Genomic DNA, 24,546 nt, shown 5'->3' with positions numbered 1-24,546 from the left:
GAAGGGATTCTGCCTGGAGATGCCCCTGCCCTTGGGCAAATCTATTGGTGCTTGGTACCTGCACGAGCTAACCTTAGGGCTCAAACCAATGGGACAATGGCTGAGGTCCGGGAGCACCCCTTCCAAAGAATCCCTGATCTCCCAAAATCTGGTCGTGATCTAAAGTTTATTTTGCTGTACAACTCCCCGTTTTTGGAGTCTTACTTGCTTCCAGCAAAGAAGGCAAGATTTCCTGCGCCCATGATGATGGAAGGCAGCAACTCCTTTATGGAGCTTCAGCTTGAACCTCCCAGCAGGAAAGAAAAGTTGATGTTTTTTCCTGCTTCTAGGATGGTAGAGAGCAGCCTTCAGCCTGAGACTCATCCCGAGGTAAGTAGCTGAATTGTGGTTTTGTCTTGTCTGAAGTTTAACACCAGTTGGTCTTAATTTCTCCTTACCATGAGCACACTCGGTGATCACATTGTTGGTTTTTATCTGTTGTTTGTTCTGGTCTTTCTCCCATCAGTGTGCTCTGAATGAAGAGACCCTCAAACAGGCTTTGCATGAGCAACACGGTTGTTTATTCACCTGGACGTGGGTGGGCTGAGTCCGAGAAGAGAAGAAGGGCCGTGGGATAGGAGTTGGATTTATAGGTTGTGGGGAAGGCAAGTTATAGAAGTTACAGTCTGGGGAGGTTTTTTGCAAGCTGGGAGGGGGTCATAGCGTGTGGAGTCACAAGGTTGGGCCAAGATTGGTTACAAGGTCCAATGGCCTTGTCAACTGAAGCCGGAACAAGAAACAGGAGAGAAGGTCTCAGGTTCCGTAGGCGCTGCAGGAGTTGATCGTCCTGCTGTTTTTCATGATTTTCCAGCAACTTCAGGTTTTCTGATTCTGGAAGGCCCCCCAGAGGCGTACATGGGGGTCAGAGGGGTCACCATACCATCCTTGGCACAGTCAGAGCTTACAGTCAGGTTTGACCAACTCTACCTGACTTGGTCAAATCCAAATGAGAATTCCAAATTACGAGTAACAAAGACTCTCTAATTTGGGTAAAAGTCCTTGCAGCTGCAAAAGAAGGGGGAAAAAAAACCCAAACCAAAATGTTGTAGTGAACCCCAAGTTTCTCTTCAGAGAATCAGCATGTCAGTATGTTCAGCTCTCTTATTCTTCAATTCTCTATTTTAAAGTTTAACTTCCTTGTAGTTCCAGTAAACAACTTCTCCACCAGTTCTAATAAGTAGTTCACATCTGTTCCCCTGGCCCCAGCTCTATCTTGACTCATCCTGGTTACCTGCTCCAATGACGTGCTCTGATCACCTTCTTTGACCTAGGCCGCCCCTCACTACCTGCTCTGACCCACGCATAACCGTCCTTCCCACCAAAACACCCACCCTGCCACTCCAGCTCAGACCCCTGCTCTCTTGAAAATAGCCAGCTGGGATTAGTCTAGCTTGTGTGGTCTAACCCTAACCAATAGGGGAACAACACAGCAGTAGGGGTGACCCCTGTCAGGCATAAGTACCCCTTCCCCCACCCTGATCCAAGTGTGCAGCCACCGTTGCTCCGTCCCTCACCCAGCACCTTTCTATAGAAGTCAACGGCCTTGCTGAGAGGATTTATCTTCAAGGGCTACTTCTTTTGTGGCACGGAAATTTTACTTCTAACAATTCTGGGGGCTTGCCTGGGGTTCGTCCTTCTGCCCCGGGTGGTCTGGGGCCGTCTCTCGGGAGGAGGCGCGTCCTGCTGCTTCATCGCAGCCTCGTCGGTAAGGGATCGAGACCCACCCGATAGGAGGAACAAGCCTCTCAGCAACTCGGAAAAACAAAACAAAACACGCATGCCGGGCAGGGAAGAAGCTCTGTGCGCAGACCGAGAAAAGACACCGAGGGAGCCGGTAAAGTTATTTCCTTGGTGGTGGGGACCGAGGTGAGAACAGCCAGGCGGGGGGCAGTCAGTCATTCCTTGGTCAGCATATACCAAGGCAAGGAAAGCCTTTGGGGGCGGCGGTGAAGTATTCCTTAGTCGGGGTGGCTTGGAGGTTAAAAAGAGGTGAGACATCTTCATTGGGTGGGGGGATTAAACCTCCAGTAGTAGGGGAGGTGAGAAATTGCCGGTAAGGGAAATTGAGCCTTACCCTAAAAATGGGGAAAACGCTAGATACAGCCAAAAAAAAAAAAGAGATATTCAGAACTTCCCTTTCCCCTCTTCTGGGGAAGAAGGAGTTATGATCCGTTGAGCTGCTGTGGGAGCCCAGGAACGTGACCCCACCCAAAACGTTCCGACAGCGGATCAGAGATTTCCCACCCAGGGTCCCCGGTGGGACAATAGCAGCTCGCTGGGAAACGTGCAGGGAACGTGCTGGTCTAGGTCTTCAGGGTCCTCTTGGGCAGGGAATGTTGAAACTTAATTTTGTCACTAACGATTGGCCAAATATTCACAAGAAATTACCCCTGTTGTTAAGATCCGAATCTTAACTAATTTTTAAAAAAATTTATTATTTTCTACGGTTTGAACCAAATTTTTAATTTGTTTGGCTACAAGTCTTCAAAATAATCTTTTCAATTTTTTTTAAATTTGTTTTTCCTCGTGTTTCTTAATTTGGAGTCACTGAAAACTAAGCTGTGCTTTTGTAAAGCCCTGTGAACCGAAGCGTGCCTGCTTAAACTTCAGAAGAAATAAAAGCAACCTGTTTACATGCATGTACCACTTTCATACCTGCCTACCCATGTATGGACCTCAGTAACGCGGCCCGTATCATTTTCCAGGATGGTTCTTTTGTTTGTTTGTTTTCTCTCTTCCTTCCCGCATTTTCTCTTCATAGGACATGAGACTTCACAACCTTCTAAATATGAGCTTCCCTAAGTACTTGGGACCTAGTGGTCTAGGAATGAACTATCCTAACCACAGAGATCAGACGAAACCTGAGATGAGAGGCTCTTTTCTCCTAAAACGCTTTCTCCAAAAGATTTTGGAAAAGAAAACGGTGGAAATACGAAAGGAAGATGTCTTGGGGCCCCCAAAATCAACTAAGCTAAAGGGAAACGTCAAGCTGGGAACTGCTTAGGGCACACGTGCCTCCCATTCTATTCAAAGTCACCCCTCTGCTCGCTGAGATAGCTGCATAGAGTTCCAACTCTGGAGAGGCTAACCAGAAACTCAAAAGAGTCCAACCATTTTTCTCTTACCTGCCTGTGACCCAGAAGCCGTTCCCTGCTTCGCTTTGAGCTGTCCCGCCTTTCCAGACTGAACCAGTGTTCACCTTACATATGCTGATCGATGTCTCCTGTCTCCCTAAAATGTATAAAACCACGCTATGCTTTGGCTACCCTGGGCACATGTTGCCAGGACCTTCTGAGGCAGTGTCATGGGTGCGAGTCCCCAACCTTGGCAAGGTAAACTTTCTAAATTAACTGAAACCTGCCTCAGCTATTCAGGGTTCACATTGCTGTCCCTCTTCACTAGGAAAGTGTTCTGTGAAGGCCGGGATCTCCTTTACTGAGTGACATATTCCACGTGCCTGGAGCAGTGTCTGGCATATAGAAGGTATTCCATACGTGTGTGCTCATCAATGAACTAGCCTCCTATGCTCAAGCAGGGTGGGAGCTGAGTTTGGCTGAAACTATGGTTCAGGAACTTTCAGCATAAGACTGTTACGCCCCCCACCGACAACAGTCTTGGAAATGTCCCCAAATATCGAGGAAAATGGTCCAGACAAAATTCAGCAAATCCAGGGACGCTTTCAGCCAGGCTTCCTCATCTGCAACAGGCTGGAGTGATGCTATTGATCATTCCAATGACAAAAAGAAAAAGGAAATGGAGGGGCGAGTCCCAGTTGGGGTGAAAAAGACAACCTGAATGGCTCCGGCTGCAGATTCACCTTGGCCTGGGGACTTTTCTGCTGCTGGAATGAGGAAGCCCGCATCTCTGTGGGGTGGGGCGGAGAGGGCTCGGAGTGGCTGAAAGGAGCTGCATTCTTGCTGGTCCCCTTCTCCACCTTCTCTTGGGGTAAGCCTCACCCTGGGTCACAGCCACTAGATAGGGCCTAGAGGATGCGTCCCCAAACTACAGCCCGCGGCCCCCTGAGGCCATTTATCCGGCCCCCCGCCACACTTCAGGAAGGGGCACCTCTTTCATTGATGGTCAGTGAGAGGAGCACAGTATGTGGCGGCCCTCCAACGGTCTGAGGGACAGTGAACTGGCCCCCTGTGTAAAAAGTCTGGGGACGCCTGGCCTAGAGGATGCAGTCCCTGCTGTGGTCCCCGCCTCCCCCCACACCCGGCACCTCCCGAGGGAGTCCTTGTCTCATTTGATAAGCCAAGAGCTGGGGCTGCGTGGCGGGTGCTCAGCCCGCAGATCAATGGTGTCCAAGATCGTGACCCCAAGTGCTGGGTTTTGTGCCCTGTGGATCCCCTCAGCCTCTTCTGGGGAGTCTTCCTCCTCCCACGGCCCACTTCTTCCCAGCAGCACAGCCTAGGGCAGGGGAAATTTCTGGAAGACAAAGTCACAGGCCCAGTGCAGAATCGCGGATCACGGGGCCAAAAGGACCGTGCAGTTCATATTTGCCCAGAGAGGGCAAATAACCTGTGTGTTCACACAGCTCCCGGGTCAGTGTGAAGGAGACAGCTGGAAATGGAACCTGGACCTTCCCATTTCTTTTTCTTTTCTTTTTTGAGACAGAGTCTTGCTCTGTCGCCCGGGCTGAAGTACAGTGGAACCATCTCAGCTCACTGAAACCTCCGCCTCCCAAGTTGAAGCAATTCTCCTGCCTCAGCCTCCCAGGTAGCAATGATTACAGGCCCACACCACCACGTCCAGCTACTTTTTATGTTTTTAATAGAGATGGGATTTTGGCATGTTGGCCAGACCGGTCTTGAACTCCTGGCCTCAGGTGATCTGCCCACTTTGGCCTCCCAAAGTGCTGGGATTACAGGCGTGAGCCACTGTGCCCAGCCTGGTTTTAAAGTTTTTTCCAGTTCTGAGATGTGATTCTCTGAGGCAGCTACAACAGGCTTTCTTCTACCCCAGAGCTGCTTTCTTCAGGCCTCCTGCCCTGAAATTCTCAAGCTGTCTTGTCTGGCCACTTGCCAGGGGCCATAATCGTTCATGTCCTCGGCACACTGAGGGGGTAAGATTCTTCCCTAGGGTGTTTGGAAATACGTTCGGGAACGTCATTTCCCTTCTCATGGCTGAATCTCTAGCTTTGCTGAGCCGTCACCCCCTCCCCGCGTCCTCTCTTCCTAGGCCCTGAGACTCCAATGAGCACGCCCGCCTTTTCCCTCTTCCTGGCCGGTCCCCTCCGCACCCCTGTACCTTCAGCCTGGCCAGGGGACGAACATGTTCCTGGCTCTGGCTGGGATACAGAATCAAAGGATGAGGAAGATGGAAGGGTGTTAGAAACTGGAGTCTTGTTCCACAGTGGGGAGCCGCCTCTTCTCCCCAGTGCCTGAGGATCGGAGTGGACGTGAAGGGTCTCGCTCATGCACTGAGCACCTAAGGGGTGCGTATTTTTGATGAGCATCAGTTGTGTTGCAGGCCCTGTGTAAGAGTTTTACTATCTCATGTAATCTTCACAACAAAGCCTAGTGAGGTAGGGATGGTCCATTTCACAGAGCAGGAAATTAAGGTTTGGAATGGCTCTTTAATTTGCCCTGGGTTATAGAGCTGATCATGCCTAGGGTTAGGGGACCCAAGCTCCAGGTGCACTCCAGCCTGGGCGACAGAGCGCGACTCCATCTCAGAAAAAACCACCAAAAACAAAAACAACAAGAACTTAGTGATTTCCTATCTTCAAATCAAATTTCGGAGGAGAAATTACTGGGCAAGGAAGGCAGCGGGGTCAGCGTGCTGACAGCCCCAACCTGCCACGCTCAGCCTGCACGTCTGTGATCACCTGGCTGCACCTCAGAAACTCTGCAGTTGCACGCCTGGGCGGGAGGCGGCCCCTCCTCTCCGGTTTAAGGAAGCAGGAAAAGGCGGCCGTCTGCGGAGACAGGTCTGCGGAGCAGTGGTGTCGCCCGGCCGGGATGGGCTCTCTCTGGGGTCTGGTTCTGCCCCTTTTCTTTTTCTGCTGGGAGGCTGGGGTCTCTGGGAGCGCTGCAGGTAAGGAGGCCAGACGTCCCGGTGGGCTTCTTCCCTAGTGGGGTCCGGGAGTGAATTTCAGTATGGGCAGCCTTTCATGGGCAGGGTAGGCTCTCGGGTTGATTGGAATGAACCACGTGAAGGGCTTTTATTGCTCACGGAGTGTGCAAATAATGGTGTGTGTCAGTGTAAGCGTGCAGGGCACTGCAGTACACGCAGATAAACCGCGGCACCGCCACTGTGAGCTCGTGTTTGTGAATGTGGGAGGGCAGGTCTGGCGGGGAAGCGGGGTGCAGGGAGGGGCCGGCTGGCGATCATTTTGCAGAAAGCTGAAGAATGCGGCTTAACAAGATTCTGACTTCTGTAAGTTTATTCCCTAGCATGGATCTCCTTCACAATACAGATTTCGTGTGAAGAGGTCGGCTGTCACAAACTGCTTTGGAAGGGTGGGTGCTGAGAGGCAGGGCTTTTGAGAAAGACAGGAACTAGCATTGATCTGTCACTAATAGTTGTGCCAAACTAATCACATACATTTTTAAAAAAAGAGCCCTCCATTCCTGTGACCTGAGGGCCAGTTAAGGGAACAGGCCTCTGCTCTAGGCAGAAGTGCCAGCAGCCCCTTTCTAAAATGTTAGGTTTTGGTCAGGGGCAGAGGCTAACGCTTGTAATCCCAGCACCTTTGGAGGCTGGGGCATGTGGATCACCTGAGGTCTGGAGTTCGAGACCAGTCTGACCAGCATGGTGAAACCCCGTCTCTACTGCAAATGCAAAAATTAGCTGGGCGTGGTGGCGTATGCCTGTAATGCCAGCGACTTGGGAGGCTGAGGCAGGAGAATCACTTGAACCCGGGAGGCGGAGGTTGCGGTGAGTCAAGATTGCGCCACTGCACTCCAGCCTGGGCAAAAAGAGTGACACTTCATCTTGAAAAAATAAAAAATAAATGAAAAGTTAGGTTTTGCCTGAGCTGGCCCCGTGTCGTGTGGGAAATGCCTGGCCAGTTTCTGTGGTTCTCGGCCCTCGGCCGGGCGGGGAGGGCTCTGCTTCCCTTGCTGGAGCCCCAAGGACCCTGCCTGCTCCGTGGCTGCCTCTGGAGGCTCCTCCCCTCACTCTGCTTCCGTGGGGAGGCGTGTGGTAGATGGGGAAAGTATCCCAGGAAGGGGACACAGGTTCAGAAGCTCCTCGAGTCCTGGCCACTGCCCTGTCTTCTTGGCTCACCCTGGAAGGTGGACGCTGGCCCCACACGTCCCTTCTCAAAGCCGCAGGCCAGGAGCCACAGGATCCCAGGGCTTGCTGGCCCCAAGCGGGTTGTCAGGGCTTCGGAGGGCGCCAGGCAGGGCAGCGCCGGCTCCATGGCTGCCGCACGGGCCTGGGCCTCCCAGGACTGCCTCCTCCTTTGCTTACGCAGATGAAAAACGAGGTAACAGCACCGCCCGTCCCCACCCTCCTCCCAGAGGTGCCCCGGGGTATAAACGCAGTAGCTTGCGTGAAGGCTGCTGGAACTCAGCTTCACCGAGTCACTCTTAACCACCACAGGCCCTGGCACCAGCAGACCAGAAACTGCGGTGACAGCAGACGCCACAGAAGTGCCTGCGATGACTCCAGGCGCCGGGACCAGCTCAGAGGGAGCGCTCCACACCCCTGGCCTTACCGAGACCTCAGCACCCGGCCACGCTGCTTGGGAAACTCACACGTTGAGCACTGAGACCTCTTCTAGGACCTCAGTCCCAGCTGGCCCCATTCCAGTAGCAGAGACCAGGGCAATCAAGACCATTTCCCCTGCAACAGAGACCAGGATCGTCACAAAAATCATACCTCCCGACGTCGTGGTGGTGATCGCCACCTCCATGGGGACATCAGTCACCAGCGGCAGCCCCGCAGGAGCTGGAACGACCACCCTTGAGACCGTCACAGGCGGTGACCCTGAGGACCCCGTCTTTGACACCCTCTGCACCCACAGCTCTGAAGAGGCAGAGACACTCACTGGTGCCCTGTTGCCGCTGGCTCGCACCTCCACGGAAGCAGAGGGCCGGTCCTCGGGGAGCAGAGCCTCTTCCCACGGCTTCCCGCCAGTCATTACCACCTCACAGACCCGGGCATCTGACGTCACTGTCCTCACCGAAGCGCTGGTGACCGTCACCCACGTGGAGGTTGTCAACTGCAGCATCGTGGAAATAGAAACAGCCACTGCCATCATCCCCAGGGCCTCAGACATAGACCACAGCCCCACAGCAGCAGTGAAGGCCTCGCCCACCTCCCATCTGCCAGCTCTGCCCGACTCCACTGCCACAGAACCACACGTCACGGAGGCCACGGCCTCTGCTGAGACCCCGTCAACAGCCAGCGCCACAGAGTCAGCCACACCTGATGCCACAGTGAAGACCCCACTCCCCACCCACAGTTCCGCAGAAGGAGACGTGACGGCACCCAGGGCCTCGACGCTCGGTGGGACTCTGGCGACCGTCCGCGGGAGCCCCTTGGAAGAGCCCTCAGCCCTCTCTGCTGAGACACCTGGTTATGTCGGAGTCTCCGGGGCAGCTTCGGCGTCCACAGAGGCCGGGTCAGCCGTGGACAGAACAACATCCTTTGCTGGGGCCTCCGCTTCAGCCGACAGCCCCTCAGCAGCAGCCACCACCCAGAACTTCACCCCTTCAGAGGCCACCACGGACTTCACAGCCACGCGGCCCTCCCCCGGCAGCAGAGACCCTCTTCCTTCTGTCCCTCTGACTGCAGCCGGCAGCAGCCCAGGAACCAACAGCACCTCAGCCGAGACCCCGCGGGAGCCCCTAGCAGCCACGTCCCGCACCGCTCCGCTGGGGCAGACCACAGACGTCAGCACAGGTAAGTGGCTCCCGCACGGTGATCTTCGGGGACCTGGGATGCGGCGTTTCCAGGACATCTCCGAGCTTGGGGAGCGGAGAGGAAGGGAGGGTCAGGGCCCATTTGGAGGGCCCCTGACGTCGCCTCTTCGTGGTCTTCCAGTGGTTCTTGGCGAAATCAGGAAAAGGCAGATGGAGGGTTGTATGGAGAGCGTGGAGACGGAAGTCTGGAGAAACGGTTTGCCGTCTCAGTTCTGCCTCCGATGGCCCGAGTGGCCTCGGCCAAGTCCGTCTCCCTCTCTGGGCCTCAGTTTCCCCACCTGTAGTAGGAGAGGCTTGGGATGGGCACTGAAGTCCTTTTCCGCTCTGAACTTCTATGAAGTTCACTGTTGAGCAGTTCTGGAAGCTTCTATTCCAGCCGCAGCCCCACAGAGGAGCAGCATGCAGGCATCAGGCCGAAGCTGCTGCTCTCTGACGGGCTGGGACCCCATGAGAGTGGGGCCCTCTGGATTCATTTCCTAGGATTTATGCCATAGATAGCGACTTAAAAAATAAATACGGCTGGGCGCGGTGGCTCATGCCTGTGATCTCAGCACTTTGGGAGGCCGAGGAGGATGGACCACCTGAGGTCAGGAGTTTGAGACCAGCTTGGCCAACATGGCGAAACACTGTCTGTATTAAAAATACGAAAATTAGCCGGGTGTAGCGTGCATGCCTGTAATTCCAGCTACTTAGGAGGCTGAGGCAGGGGAATCGCTTGAATCCAGGAGGTGGAGGTTGCAGTGAGCTGAGATCACACCACTGCACTCCAGCCTGAGTGACAAGAGTGAAACTCCATCTCAAATAATAATAATAAAACAAATAAATACGGTTAAGTCATGGGAGTTGAAAGCTGTATCTCTGAGGCAACGGGGACTCCTCAGTGAGAACTCGTGCCAGAGGCTGCCTGGTCAGCCCAGCCTCCGGCCAGCCCTCCCCCTCCTGTCACTCTGTCCTTGGGCCTCACCTCTGTGTACCCACAGCTGCTCCCACCTTTCTGGAGGAGGTGGGAATACAAATATTAATGACAACCACCCAATAAATAAAGATATTGTTGAGTGTCTATAGTGCTGTAGGCAGGGTGACATAAAAATGTCTCACACCCAGTGAGCCTTGGCACCAGCTGAATGTTCTCTGATGCCAGGCAGCATGCCGCCAGCTCTGCATATGCTGTGTCCTCTGTTTAACCTTCAAACAGCCGTATGAGGTGGGCAACACGACCCCATCCGACAGGGTTAGAGATGGCAGCTAAACTGCTCTGGGAAGAAAAGTACTTTCCTCTGTTATATGTTGATTAGATAACATGTTCACATGTGAAATTGAGAGGTACCAAAAGGTACACCATAAAATGTCTTCCTCCCCTGGCTAGCCCCCACCCAGTTCTCTTCACACATGTAACCTGTGGGATTCTTTCTTTTTCTTTTTCTTGTTTTGTTTTGAGACGGAGTTTCACTCTTGTTGCCCAGGCTGGAGTGCAGTGGCATGACCTTGGCTCACTGCAACCTCTGCCTCCCCGTTTCAAGCAATTCTTGTGCCCCAGCCTCCCGAGCAGCTGGGATTACAGGCATGCACTACCATGCCTGGCTGATTTTTTTTATTTTTAGTAGAGATGGGGTTTCACTATGTTGGTCAGGCTGGTCTCAAACTCCTGACCTTAGGTGATCCACCCGCCTCGGCTTCTCAAAGTGCTGGGATTACAGGCGTGAGCCACCACGCCCAGCTGGGACTCTTTCTTGTATGTAATTTTCTGCCCATGAAATGTGTCTGTCTCATCCTCATTTTTTGTGCCAGTGGAGCAAATGACAAACTCAGAAGAAAAGGTTTTCATTTACTTTGTATTTTAAGTCCATATTTATGGCCTCGTGTTTTGTCTCTTCAACTGATTTTATTCTCTTATTTATTTTTTATTAATTAATTTATTTTTTTGAGACGGAGTCTCTCTCAGTTGCCCAGTCTAGAGTGCAATGGCGTGATCTCGGCTCACTGCAGCCTCCGCCTCCCAGGTTCAAGCAATTCTCCTGCCTCAGCCTTCTGAGTAGCTGGGATTACAGGCACGCACCACCATGCCCAGCTGTTTTGTATTTTTAGTAGAGACGGGGTTTCACCATGTTGACCGGGATGGTCTCGATCTCTTGACCTCGTGATCCACCCGCCTCGGCCTCCCAAAGTGCTGGGATTACAGGTGTGAGCCACCGCGCCTGGCCTAGAGATCTGCCCTCTTAACTGCTGCAATCCAGGATTGTAACAATCCTCCAGGCCCCATGTTGGACGCAGGGCACAGCACTGACTCATCCTGCGTCACTGAAATTTTATCCCCTGGACAGCGCCTTCGTCTCCCTGTCTTTCCCAGAGCTCTTCTTTCTTGATTCCATTCTGTTTTACCGTCACTTACGTAACCAGTTCTGTATGGATGGGCTCTTAACGTTGTTTCTGGCATTTCCTGATGACTAACAGCACTGCAGCAAATAGTACCCTTCTTAGTGAGTGTCGTTTTCTGTAGAATACGCTTCCAGAAGTGCGGTTGCTTGATCAATGCTAATAGTATTGTGATAGGAAGAAATGACTTCAAGGTGCAGGTGGAGCCGAGCAGATCTGGCTTCAGTGGCAGAAGTTTCTTGCAGAGCTGCTGATCCAGGACAGCTGGTTTAGACCTCTTCAGCCCCCACCAACTTCACGCTGGCCGAGGGCACCCCTCGGAGAGCCAGCCTCTCTCCGGCACCCTCTGTGGCTGGGCTCTTTTCCCACAGCTCCATCTAGGACCTCCCGGCCTTGAGAACATTCTAGATCCACGTTCATTTCCCCTTCCTCACACTGCTCTTTTGAATTCTCTAAATGTAAGTGGTGTCCTAAGCCACTATTTCTTTCCCTCTTCTTGGGGGGATGCTATGGTGGCCCTAAAGGTCCTAGAGGAATCCTTTTCTTTTTATAGCAAGTAAATGTAGAATCTGTAGGAATACAGACACATTCATGCCCGAGAATGCCGTGTGAGCGGTGAGGGTGGGGACCTCAGCAGGATGAAGTTGTCTTGATCCCTAAACTGACCCGACCAATTTTCATCTTTCTTTTCTTTTTTTTCTTTAGAGGCAGAGTCTTGCTCTGTCACCCAGGCTGGAGCTGAATAGCCTGACGCAATCTCGGCTCACGGCAGCCTCCACTTCCAGGGCTCAGGTGATCCTCCCACCTGAGCCTCCTGAGTAGCTGCATAACAGGTGTGAGCCACCACACCTGGCCCCGATTTCATCTTACTGTCCTCCATTTGCAGGTGAAAATGCAGGTTTCCTTCTCCTGAGGCTGAGTGTGGCCTCCCTGGAAGACCTCACCGACCCCAGAGTGGCAGAGAGGCTGGTGCAGGAGGTGAGTAGGAAGGTGTGAGGTTCGCAGGGGTGCAGGAAAGATGTGCCAGGCACAGGGGAGCAGCCGCTGCACTTGGAAGGGCGTCTGGTTCTCACAGAGAATGAGGGTTGGGTCGGAGGCCCCTGCCTGGCTGGCCTAGCTGGCCTTCTCCGAGCCCCGCATTTCCTTCTTGGCAATGTAAACACACGACTCTCACAACCCCAATTCCTTCCGGTCCTCAGAAACCTGGCCTTCTGGCCCCTGAGAAGAAGGTCAGTGACATGGAGGGAGGGTAGGCAGGACTCTTGGTTGCAAATGGCAGAAACCCACGTTATAGCATTTTATAGAAACAACAGGCAGGGTCTGAGAAACCTAGAAGCTTCAGTTACGGCTTCTACCTTCAGTTACAGCTGGACCCTGCAGCTCAGACGTGGCCATGGGGTTTCTTTCTCTGCCTGCCTTAGCTGTACGTCCTTCATTCTTCAGTCTTTCTTCATACGTATGAAAACGCGGCCTTGTTAGCCCTAGATTCACAAGGCACTTCCCTCCCCAAATTTTCATGTCATCCGGGGAAGGACAGGTCTCCTTAGCCTGGAAGGGCCACCGTGACTGACAACCCAATCCGGGTCCCGTAGAGGAAGGACGAGCCCCAGGGAACGTGGGAGGCGAGGCAGAAGAAAAGACCCACAGGTGTGCACTCCAGGTGGGGACCGAGATTGGGGAGTGGTGGTGCAAGTTGGGAAAATTCTCCTAAAACCCATTGGACAGGACTTCCAATGGTGAAATTCGGGCATCAGGGCATCTGGGGACGGCGTGGCTTGCTGGAGGGTTGGACTCGGCTAGCGCAGTGTGGATTTCATGGGCCTGGCCTCTCAGGCGTGGATGGTTCTCCCACCGTGCGGGACAAAGTGGCCGATGGAGCCTGAGCTCTGCAGGTGTGACCAGGGAAAGCAGCCCAGGACACAGCGTGACGGGGGTCGCCTGTTCGATGCGCACTTGCCAATACCTGGAGCTTGCGTTTAGCACCTCTCAGTCCATGGGTGCCACACTGCTTATCAGTGGCTCAGCCTTACTGCCATCCTTTGCAGGAAACCCTAGCAGAGATGCTGGGGCAGTGGCGGGGGGGGGGTCTTATGCCAGGTGCAGAGTTCATAGCCAGGCTGGACAGTGAAACGATCGCCCTTAGCAGGCAGAAGCAAGGTATGTCCATTCAGAGTGGGACCCTTTGCTGCAGGCAAAAGAAAACCTCTGTCTGTCATGAGTAAAAGGGGGATTTGCTGGCAGGGTCTGAGTGCCCAGAATCAAAGGAATGTCAGGACAGCAGGCTTGGGGAAAGGCAGCAGGACCCCAGGGGCTCTGGGGGCCAGACGGTGGGAACATACGGGCTGGGACATGGTCGCTCTTGCCGGTCAGATGGCGGGAACACCCTGGCTGGGACAGGGTCGCTCTTGTTGGTCGGTCACTATTGGATGCTGCCACAGCTGATGGGCCTCATGCTGCCTACGCACACATTTCACATGGGTTCTTCTGCCTTTTTGTCTCGGGGTCACCTGTCAGAACCACAGTCCTGAGTGGGAACATTCGATAGGCGGAGCTTAGCTCTGTGCTCCCACAGCACACACCTAGTTCTCAGGGGATGGGAAAGGGTTATCTGCGTCCTTGACGTTCTCTCAATGGCAACGACTCCCACTGTGAGGGGTTCCCTGAACACGGCACGGGGATTTGATGCCACATGGCCAAATAAGTGACAGATGCCCTCGGCACATGGTAGTCAAAGGAGCAGGTGTGGATCCTTGTTGAAGAGGGAGGCTGGTTTTGTTTCCTTTTATTCATTGTTTGGAGACAGAGTCTCGCTCTGTTGTCCAGGCTGAAGTGCGATGGCGTGATCTTGGCTCACCGCAGCCTCCGTCTCCTGGCTTCAAGTGATTCTCCTGCCTCGGCCTCCTGAGTAGCTGGGATTAGAGGTGCCCACCACCACACCTGGATAATTTTGTAATTTTAGTAGAGACGGGTTTGCCATGTTGGCCAGGCTGGTCTTGAACTCCTGACCTCAGGTAATTCACCTGCCTCAGCCTCCCAAAGTGATGGGATTATGGGCGTGAGCCCCCCGTGCCCGGCCAGGGAGCCAGGTTTGACTGTGAGGTCTGAACCCCCAAACAGGAAATGATTTCAGGAATCGGAAAGACACTGGAACAGGTCGGGCAGCTGAGGCGCAGGCACCAGGCCATATGGGGGTTGGCGCCAGTTCTTGTCCGGGTACAGCTGACAGTTTGGGCTCAGGGATTAGACAATGGACTTTGGAACCAGCCAGATCTGGGTGTGAATTCTGGTTCCTAACTGTGTGGTCCTGCATGAGTGATCCCGTGTGACTTTCATCCCTTACAATGTGAGGATCGTAACACCTGCTTTGTACGGTTGCTGTGAAGTTTAGATGACATCGCGTGTGAAGCCCCTGGCCGGAGTCTAGCATGTGGGAGGCCCGGGAAGGGTTGCTGGTCAGATGGTGGGAGCACACTGGCTGGGACATGGTCACTCTTGCTGGTGAGATGGTGGGAACACGCGGGCTGGGACCCTGCCGTCCTCCTCATGCGCTCTGCCCCACTGTCCCTTCCTGTCCGCTGCCTGTGGTGAGCTCACGGGCCAGATGGGCGGAAAGGACCACCGGCTCCCTTGCTCTCCAGGTCCGCCGTGAACTCCACGCCCACGTGCCTCTCCTCCAAGTCTCCTTACTGCGCGTCAGGAGAGGCTAGCGGACATCGGCTGCAACCAGGCATGTTGCATATACCAAAAGAGGGGGCTGCCCATGGCCTGGGCCCCCACCAGCAGACTGGAGCTGCGTTGCTGTGTGGAGAGGTACCCAGAAGTTTCTCATGAAGGGCAGCCGGCCCAAGCCCCTCACCCGAGATGTGGCAGCAGGACCCTAGCTCCTGTGTACTGGAGTATATGTGTGGGGAGGGGGCTTCACCTGTTCCCAGAGGGAACATGTTCTGTGTTTCAGTAAAGAGAGACCTGATCACCCACCTGTGCTTCCACTTAAACTTCACTCAGTATGGCCCAGAGGCTGTCTGTTGAGCTGTGTGCTCTCGCCGTCTTTGCAGTCTAGGGGCCGTGTATGTGCCCACGGCTCCCTCCTTCCGTCCACTGCCCCAGGTCTTGCTCTGGACTTTGATTAAGCATTTACTGAGACTGGCCTGCAGCCGGTGGGATGGTGAGTGACAGGAGGGCAGAGGCCACCTCTGTTCATCTCAGTGTCCCCTGAGCTAGCAGGGCATCGAGGCTGTGGTGAGGATGCAGAGAATGTGGAATTGACCTGAATTTCAAGTTCTGGACACAAGCAGATTTAAAAGAAAGTCTACAATACTCAATTATTCCTCGCATGTCTTATAACTTACATGTTATTATGTTTTAAAATTAAATGTGTTTTACTTTTTATTATAAAAGTAAAACTTGGCCAGGTGCAGTGGCTCGTGCCTGTCATCCCAGCACTTTGGAAGGCTGAGGTGTGGGGATCGCTTGAGCTCAGGAGTCTGAGACTGGCCTGGGTAACATGGTGAAACTCCGTCTCTACAAAAATACACAAATTAGCGGGCTGTAATGGTGCACACCTGTATCCCAGGTGCTCTGCGACTGAGGCGGGAGGATCACTTGAACCCGGGAGATGGAGATTGCAGTCAGCTGAGATCACGCCTCTGCACTCTGGTGACAAGGTGAGACCCAAAAAATAAATGAATAAAGATGAAAAGTAAAACTTGCTTATGATTTCAAAATTTAAAAAAATTTCAAAGACCAAGCAAAGTAAGAAGTAGGAAGAAGAGAAAGAAAGAGTTGTCTATAATCCCACCTCTTATATACAACAGTTTACTTTATTTTATTATTATTTATTTATTTATTTATTTTGAGGAGGAGTTTCGCTCTTGTTACCTAGGCTGGAGTGCAATGGCATGATCTCGGCTCACCGCAACCTCCACCTCCTGGGTTCAGGCAATTCTCCTGCCTCAGCCTCCTGAGTAGCTGGGATTACAGGCGCACACCACCATGCCCAGCTAATTTTTTGTATTTTTAGTAGAGACGGGGTTTCACCATGTTGACCGGGATGGTCTCGATCTCTTGACCTTGTGATCCACCCGCCTCGGCCTCCCAAAGTGCTGGGATTACAGGCTTGAGCCACCGCGCCCGGCATTATTATTATTTTTTGAGTGGAAGTTTCGCTCTTGTTGCCCAGACTGGAGTGCAATGGCGTGATCTCGGGTCACGGCAACGTCCACCTCCCCAATTCAAGCAATTCTTCTGCCTCAGCCTCCCGAGTAGCTGGGACTACAGGCATGCACCATCACATCCAGCTAATTTTTTTACTTTTAGTAGAGATGGGGTTTCTCCATGTTGGTCAGGATGGTCTCGAACCCTTGACCTCAGGTGATCCGCCTGCCTTGGCCTCCCAAAGTGCTGAGATTACCGGCGTAAGCCACTGTGCCTGGCCAACAATTTAAATTGAGACAGGGCCTCACTCTGTCACTCAAACTGCAGCCTCGACCTCCCAGGCTCAGTGACCCTCCCGAGTAGCTGGGACCACACCTGGCTGCCTTTTGTCTTTTTTCATTGAGATGGGGCTTTACCATGTTGCCCAGGTTTGTCTGGATCTGTTGAGTTCAAAGAACCCTCCCGCCTCAGCCTCCCAAAGTGCTGGGATTACAGGCATGAGCCACTGTGCCCAGCCTTAGATACAGCTATTGTTAGTGTATACTGTGTATTCAAATCTTACTCAATCTCTCCACTTGGATGTTAATAAAATGCATATCTTACAGTCACTATTTTTTTTTTTTTTGAGACAGAGTCTCCCTCTGTCACCCAGGCTAGAGTGCAGTGGTGCAATCTTGGCTCACTGCAGCTTCTGCCTCCTGAGTTCAAGCAATTCTCTGCCTCAGCCTCCCGAGTAGCTGGGATTACAGGTGCCCACCACCACGCCCAGCTATTTTTTTTTTTTTTTGTATTTTTAATAGAGACAGGGTTTCACCATCTTGGCCAGGCTGGTCTTGAGCTCCTGACCTGGTGATCCACCCACCTCGGTCTCCCAAAGTGCTGGGATTACGGGCGTGAGCCACTGCGCCCAGCCGGCCTCCACATTTCTAAAATCGAAGTTCTGACCTTTTCCTCTGCACCTGCCCCACCTGCGTCTTCACCATTTCAGATAATGTCGGTTGTGTCCTTCAGCTGCTCAAGCTGACATCCTCGGCACTGTTCTTCATTCCTCTTTCTCTCACATTTTGCACTGGGAAATTCTGTTGGCTTGACCTCCATCAAACTGTACCCAGAATGTGGCCCCTCCTCAGCATCACCACTGCTGCCACCGAGATGGTCCACGATGCCGGCATCTCTCACCTGGACCCCTGAGATCGTCCACGGTGCCGGCATCTCCCACCTAGACCACCGAGATGGTCCACGATGCCGGCATCTCTCACCTGGACCACTGCCAGGCTCCCTGTCTCCACCTCTGCCTCCTCCCCAGTCTAGTCCCAGTGTGTAACCGGGCTGTCCTTCTACAACATAAGCAGACCACACCACATCTTTGCTCGAGTCCTCCCATTTCACTCAGAAGGAAAGCAGAGTTCTGATAAGGGCTGCAAAGCAGTGCGTGACCTGCACCCTCCCTGCCTCCTTCGCTGTCTGTGCTGCAGCCACACCAATGCCTTTCCTGTCCTTGAATGCACCGAGCCTGCTCTTGCCTTGGGACCTTTCTGCACATTGTTCATTCTGCTCAGAAGCCTTCTCCTCTAGATATCCACTGGGCCAACCCTCTATGCCCACCTTCATTTCCCTTCTCAGTGAGGTCCACCGTGACCATACTGCTTACAGATTCAGTCTCCACTCCTGTATTATTATTATTATTTTTGACATGGAGTCTTGCTCTGTCACCCTGGCTGGAGTGCAATGGCACGATCTTGGCTCACTGCAACTTCTGCCTCCTTGGTTCAAGCAATTATGTCTCAGCCTCCCGAGTAGCTGGGATTACAGGCGCCTGCCACCATGCCTGGCTAATTTTTTGTATTTTTAGCAGAAACGGGGTTTCACTATGTTGTCCAGGCTGGTCTCGATCTCCTGGCCTGATGATCCACCCGCCTTGGCCTCCCAAAGTGCTGGTTTTACAGCCATGAGCCACGGGCCTCCCCTTCTGTATTTTGATGTACATTATAGTGCTGATCACAATTGAACATCATACATGTTTTATTTGTTTTCTTTATTATCTGAGTCCCCCAACCAGAATGAAAGATTTTGCCCATTATGGTAACCCTAGTGCCCAGAATGGCACCTGGCACATATCAGGGGCTCAGTAAACATTCGTTGGATGGATGAAAGAAACAATGAGACAACATTGACATTGCTGTGAGCACAGGGGGTGTGAATGTTCTGGAGTAGGGCAGAAGGGGTTTCATAAAGTAGCTTGGACAGAAATAATCCACTCATCTTGGCACGTCTGTTGAGTGCCTGCCGCAGAAGAGAGACTGAGCTGTGTGCCTCGGAGGATTCAAATCTGTTTCTTCTGCCAGGGATTAGAGTTAGACATGTACAGAAATGACAAACTGAAAGTTACTTACACCGCATTATAGCAGCAACAGGTTGCCTTTAATATATAGAGAACTCTTACAGAGCAAGGGAAGAAAAGGCAGACACACCAGCAGAAAAATGGATAAACAGCAGCAGGCAATTCACAAAAGAAGAAATACAAGCATCCTCTCCTCCTGCCACCACCCCACCATGAGAAAGAACGTTTGACTTCAGCAGAAACAGGTCAGGGAATACAGTGAGACAGTGCTTACTGTGTGTCTCGTGCCGATCCAGCTGGGTGCTGGGCGAAGGGGCATCTCAAACATGCCTAGTAGGAAGGAAATTGGTGCAGCCTTTCTGGAGGACAATTTAACTGATTTATTTAAAGCCCGACAAATATACATACCTTTAATTCCGAAGTTTCATTACTGGTTTACCTTAAGGAAATAATTAATAATCTGTGCCTGTTTATAACAACCAGTAGATGAAAAAGACAAAATGAAACACAGTTCACCTAAAATCCCCCCATATAACACTTTGGTTAAACATACAGTGTTATTTTACGCAGTCTATAGAAGTCGTGTGGAAACGTGTCTATTAAGATGGAAAGAAGTTCATGAAATGTTATTTTATCTTCTCTTATTTTCTTAAAATGGAACTTAAATGTTTTTAAACTCCAAGCTACCTTTTACACTATGTCTAGAGCTTTTCTCTCCCAAATCAAAGCTACTCCTGTTCCCACCTCCAGGATGAAATCCCCACCTTGGTGTGCAAGGGCCCTCAAGGTTTGGCCTCAGCCAGCTTCATTAGCTCCAGGCTCTGTGACCCCATCTTCCATATCCTGTGCTCCTTCCACAGGGGGCATCTCGCTAACCCCACGCACACCTCCTTTCATCTGGAGTTTCTGCCCGCCATGATTCGTCCCCCTTGTCCCTTCCCCTGGAAAACTCCTATTCACTCCTCAAAGCCCAGTTCAGATGGCACCTCTCCATGACTTTGTCAGATTCCCCGCAGAGGTGCGGATTTCCTGATCTTTTTACTTGTGTTTCTGTTATAACACTGAACGTGCTGTGTTACAATGTGCTTATTTTATTTACAAGTTTGTTACATTCGCCGGTCTTCACGGAAGGTGCCATGGAGCCCTCCACGTGAGGGCGCCGAGGTCTTGGCTGAGTGACAGACGCACAGCGGGCCATGTGAGCAGGTGACCCCAAAACTTGCAGTGAGCTCTGAAAGTTAAGAAAACGGAATTCAGTATTGAAGTCAAACAAGATGTAAGTTGAATGATGAATTGTCATGAAGCTGCACTATGATCAGGTCTGAATGGAGAGCAGTTTGCAGGAGTGACACCACCACTGTTACATGAACCCAATTCTTGGTTCTTCTCTTGCTTTGTACCCCCTCAAATTGGTGGTACCTAATACAGTGGTTCATGTCACCTTAATTACTGCATATGAGAACACGCATGTGCATACAACGCTGATTATCGTTATTTTTGGAAGTCAAAAATCTGTGACATTTGACAACCTTTAAAAATCTGTAAAATAAGGAATATAGAAATTAGAGGCTGAGTGTGATCCCAGCACTTGGAGAGGCTGAGGGGGGCACATTGCTTGAGGCCAGGAGTTTGAGACCAACCTGGGCAACATGGTGAAACCCCATCCCTACTAAAAATAGAAAAATTAGCCGGGCATGGTGGTGCACGCCTGTAGTCCCAACTACTTGGGAGGCTGAGGCAGGAGAATTGCCTGAACCCGGGAGGCAGAGGTTGCAGTGAGCTGAGATCACACCACTGCACTCCAGCCTGGGCAACTGAGCGAGACCCTGTCTCACACAAAAACAGCAACAACAAAACAAATCAGAAGCATTTGGGAACTAAAGTGTATAATTATGATTGCATGTTGAGAAGGGACAATAAAGAGGAAGAAAGAGAGAATGTGTGTGTTTTTGTGTGTCTGTGTCTGTGTGTGTGTGTCTGTGTGTGTGTCTGTGTGTGTGTGTCTGTGTGTGTGTGTTTGTGTGTCTGTGTGTGTGTCTGTGTCTGTGTGTCTGTGTGTGTGTTTGTGTGTGTGTTCCTGGAGATGATCAAACTTAGCAGGAGTTATATTACCAAACCAACAGGAGCCAAAAGCACCGGAGAAAACTCTCCAGCGACTTCTGATCCTAAAGGCATGTGCGTGTGAGCTGAAACTGTCGCGTGTTTTATAAAGACGAAGGGAAGCGCAGCCCTAAACTGGACAGCCCGTCCAACATCCCCTGCGACTCTGCGTGGACTCTGAGTCGGTGAAACTCCACAGCAGTTATGAAGACAGCATGAGGTGGGACTTTTCTGCCCAGACAGCTCATCGGAAGCTTCTGCCACAGCCAGTCCTGCCTTCATCCTTTGGGAGGGGACCGGCCGCCAAATCATGCAAAGCAGTGAATGGACGCCAATTCCATGGGCATGCCCCGCACCTTCATGAGTGGGCAGCATACCACCTTCTGGGGCCAGTAAATGCTTAAAGGGGCATATCATGCCAGTTATCTATTACCCATCATCCTGGTCATCACTTACTTCAGGCCGGCGGGGAGTTTCTGAAAGGCTCCTTCAAGAGCAGGGAAGAATGGGCAGGGGAATCTCTGTCTCTGGCCAAGCTTTGTCCCAGATAGCTCCCTTTGCCACTCCTGAGCCCACTGAAGGTGTTCCAGCTGCCTGCCACCAGCAGGGGACAGGGGTCTGCGTCCTTCTCTCTGCCAAGTAGACTCATACCTGGCACCCTGGAGAAGAGCTGGTCAGTTCTTTTATTCCAGGCCCAAAGGGACAGAACCCAGACCACTCAGAGCCAGGGAGTAAGCTGAGGAAGACGCGTGGTGCACCCTTGTCCTCTAACTGTCCCACTCATGAAGGGGCAGCTCCCTGTGCAGCTAGAGAAGGGTGTCCCCAGGCGCCCTCTCCTTTCCTGTGACGTCTCTTCCTCCCTCGCAGTCAGGGCCTCAGTAGCTTTGACTGGGCTCACCAAGAAAACAGAGGACGTCCAGTTAAATTAGAACCTTGGATAAATGACGAACACTTAAAAACACAAGAATGTCCAAATGGTTCATGGGATATCTTTATAGTAAACCAATTATTTGTGATTCATCTGAAATTTAAGCTGGCCTTCCTGTATTTTCATTTACTAAATCAGACAGCCTTACTTTTATGAGTTTATTTTTTTTGACGGAGTCTCACTCTCGCCCAGGCTGGAGTGTAGTGGCACCATCTCGGCTCACTGCAACCTCTGCCTCCCGGGGTCAAGGGATTCTCCTGTCTCAGCCGCCTGAGTGGCTGGGACTACAGGCATGCGCCACCACCCCTGGCTAATTTTTTATATTTTTGGTGGAGATGGGGTTTCACCATGTTGGTCAGTCTGGTCTCAAACACCTGCCTCGGTCTCCCAAAGTGCTGGGATTACAGGCGTGAGCCACCTCGCCTGGCCCGGAAAGCCCTTCTTTTCATGTATCCTCTCCCACCAGGGTCCCCACCTCCTCTCTTCTCTCCAATCTGCAGGGCTTCTTCAGTGGTAGCAAGCCCCCATCATTCTCCCTGGCACTGGATCTCTTGTCTGCTTCGGGAAAACACATGAACTCTGTCCTCCCGCTTCCTCCATGGCTCAGTGGAGCAGGGGAAGCTCAGTGTCTGAAGATGGATGGGGAGGAGGAGCCTTGGGTTCGGGGCGGGCCTGCTTCCTACTTGCCACGTTGCTTCTGCTCTTCCTGGGTTCCCTTCTCCACGGTTGATGGCACACAGTGCCTACAGCAGTCACACGTCTAACCGTGCATGGGTGAGTCCTTTGCCAACGGTCTTTGGGGATATTGGATGAATTGTAACATTTGGACCTTCTGCTGTCTCTGACCTTGAGTCGCATGACAAAGCCCTCGTGGACTTGGGATTCTGGTGGCCGGGTGAGGGCGTCTCCCTTCCTCGAAACGAACGGGTGGTTGGCTCCCAAGCTGCTCCCTTAGTGCCGTGTGTGCTTAATCCTTTAAAAAATTTAAATATGTTAATTTAAAAATCATCTTTCAAATAATAAAGTTTACTTTTTTAGAGCAGTTTTAGGTTCACAGCAAAATTTTCCTGAGTGGGAAATACAGAAATTTCCCGTGTACCCCTGCCACACATCATCTACAAACGCACAGCCTCCCCCGCCATCAGCATCCCGGCCAGAGCGGTACGTTTGTGACGGCCGACGCGTCCACAGCAGCACATCCTCATCACTCAAAGTCCAGAGTCTACAATTCACTTTTGGTGTCGGACATTCTCCACTCAGCAGTGTATCTGCTGGCCGGGCGCAGTGGCTCATGCCTGTAATCCCAGCACTTTGGGAGGTTGAGGTAGGCAGATGTCTTGAGGTCAGGAGTTCAAGAACAGCCTGGGCAACATGGTGAAACTCTATAAAAATACAAAATTTAGCTGAGCATGGTGTTGTGTGCCTGTAATCCCAGCTACTTGGGAGGCTGAGGCAGGAGAATCACTTGAACCCAGGAGGCAGAGGTTGCAGTGAGCCAAGGTCACGCCACTGCACTCCAGCCTGGGCGACAGAGCAAGGCTGCATCTCAAAAAATAAAATAAAATATGTTTCTGCCGTTGTAGTGTCATACAGAATAACAAGTATTTTCAGGGCCCTAAAACTCCTCTGTTCAGCCTGCTCCACCTGCTCAGCCCAACCCCTGGCAACCACGGATCTTGTTACTGTCTCCATAATTTTGCCCTTTCCAGAATGTCATATAATGGGAATCATAAGGTAAGTAGCCTTTTCAGATTGCCTTCTTTCACATAGTAACATGCATTTAAGTTTTCTGTATGGATTTCATGGCTGTATAGTTCATTTCACTTTAGCACTGAATAATATCACATTGTCTGAATGTTCTGTAGACCTGCTGCTAAAGGACATCTTGATTGCTTCCAAGTTTTGGCAATTATGAATAAAGCTGCTACCAACATCCATGTACAGGTTTTTGTGTGGACAAAAAAGTTTTCCGTCCCTTTTGTTAAATACCATGGAGTGTGATTGCTAGACTGTATAGTAAGAGTGTGGTTTAATTTTGTAAGAAACTGCCAACTTGTCTTCCAGAGTGGTTGTAGAATTTTGCCCTCCTGCCAGCAAAGAAGGGGTGTTCATGTTGCTCCATATCCTGACCAGCATTTGAAGTTTTCAGTGCTATGCATTTTGGTCATTCTTTTCTTTTTCTTTTGAGGGTCTCACTGTGTTGCCCTGGCTGGAGTGCCGTGGTGTGATCACAGCTCACTGCAGCCTCAACCTCCTGGGCTGAAGCAATCCTCCCACCTCAGCCTCCAGGGTAGCTGGGACCGCAGTCATGTGCTATCATGCCCATATCATTTTTAAATTTTTTGTAGACATGGGGTCTTGCTTTGTTGCCCAGGCTGGTCTCAAACTCCTGGGCTCAAGTGATTCTCCTGCTTCAGCCTCCCAAAGTGTTGGGAACATAGGTGTGGGCCACTGTGCCTGGCGATTTTGGTCATTCTAATAGGCATGTATTGGCATCGTGCAGTCTGCCATCCCCTAATGACATATGATGCTGACCATCTTTTTAGATGCTCATGTGCCATGTGAATATCTTCTTTGGTGACATGTATGTTCAGGGTTTTTTTTTTTGCCCATTAAAAAAACTGAGTTGTTCATTTTCTTATTGTTGAGTTGTAAGAGTTATTTGTATAATTGATTAATTATTTGAGACAAAGTCTTGCTCTGTCACCCAGGCTGGAGTACAGTGGCATGGTCTC

General features: G+C 51.6%; 1 protein-coding gene across 2 annotated transcripts; it reads left to right on the top strand.

Moving 5' to 3' along the window:
- Positions 1–5,877: 5,877 nt before the first annotated feature.
- MUC20 (mucin 20, cell surface associated) lies at positions 5,878–23,778 on the top strand. 2 transcript variants are annotated; one of them, XR_012519277.1, is made up of 5 exons: positions 5,878–6,078; positions 7,591–8,895; positions 12,175–12,266; positions 14,927–20,059; positions 20,907–23,778. XR_012519277.1 is itself a non-coding variant. In XM_010341430.3 (4 exons), the coding sequence occupies exons 1-4, from the start codon at positions 6,003–6,005 to the stop codon at positions 14,993–14,995; spliced, it is 1,542 nt and encodes a 513-aa protein (XP_010339732.3). In that variant the 5' UTR covers positions 5,878–6,002; the 3' UTR covers positions 14,996–20,537. The 2 variants fall into 2 exon arrangements, 1 of the variants encoding a protein (XP_010339732.3); XM_010341430.3 differs by lacking the exon at positions 20,907–23,778 and having other exon boundaries at positions 14,927–20,537.
- Positions 23,779–24,546: the final 768 nt, after the last annotated feature.

The sequence above is a fragment of the Saimiri boliviensis genome, chromosome 9 (genome assembly GCF_048565385.1).
Source record: "Saimiri boliviensis isolate mSaiBol1 chromosome 9, mSaiBol1.pri, whole genome shotgun sequence".
NCBI lineage: Eukaryota > Metazoa > Chordata > Mammalia > Primates > Cebidae > Saimiri > Saimiri boliviensis.
The sequence above is the reverse complement of the archived record's forward strand: the minus strand, read 5'-3'. Positions and strand labels throughout refer to the sequence as shown.

Bases quoted from the DNA above. Each gene is read 5' to 3' on its own strand.
- MUC20 (XM_010341430.3), top strand. From the start codon at position 6,003: ATGGGCTCTCTCTGGGGTCTGGTTCTGCCCCTTTTCTTTTTCTGCTGG. The intron at 6,079-7,590 runs GTAAGGAGGCCA...TAACCACCACAG, and splicing joins GGTCTCTGGGAGCGCTGCAG to GCCCTGGCACCAGCAGACCA. The intron at 8,896-12,174 runs GTAAGTGGCTCC...CTCCATTTGCAG, and splicing joins GACCACAGACGTCAGCACAG to GTGAAAATGCAGGTTTCCTT.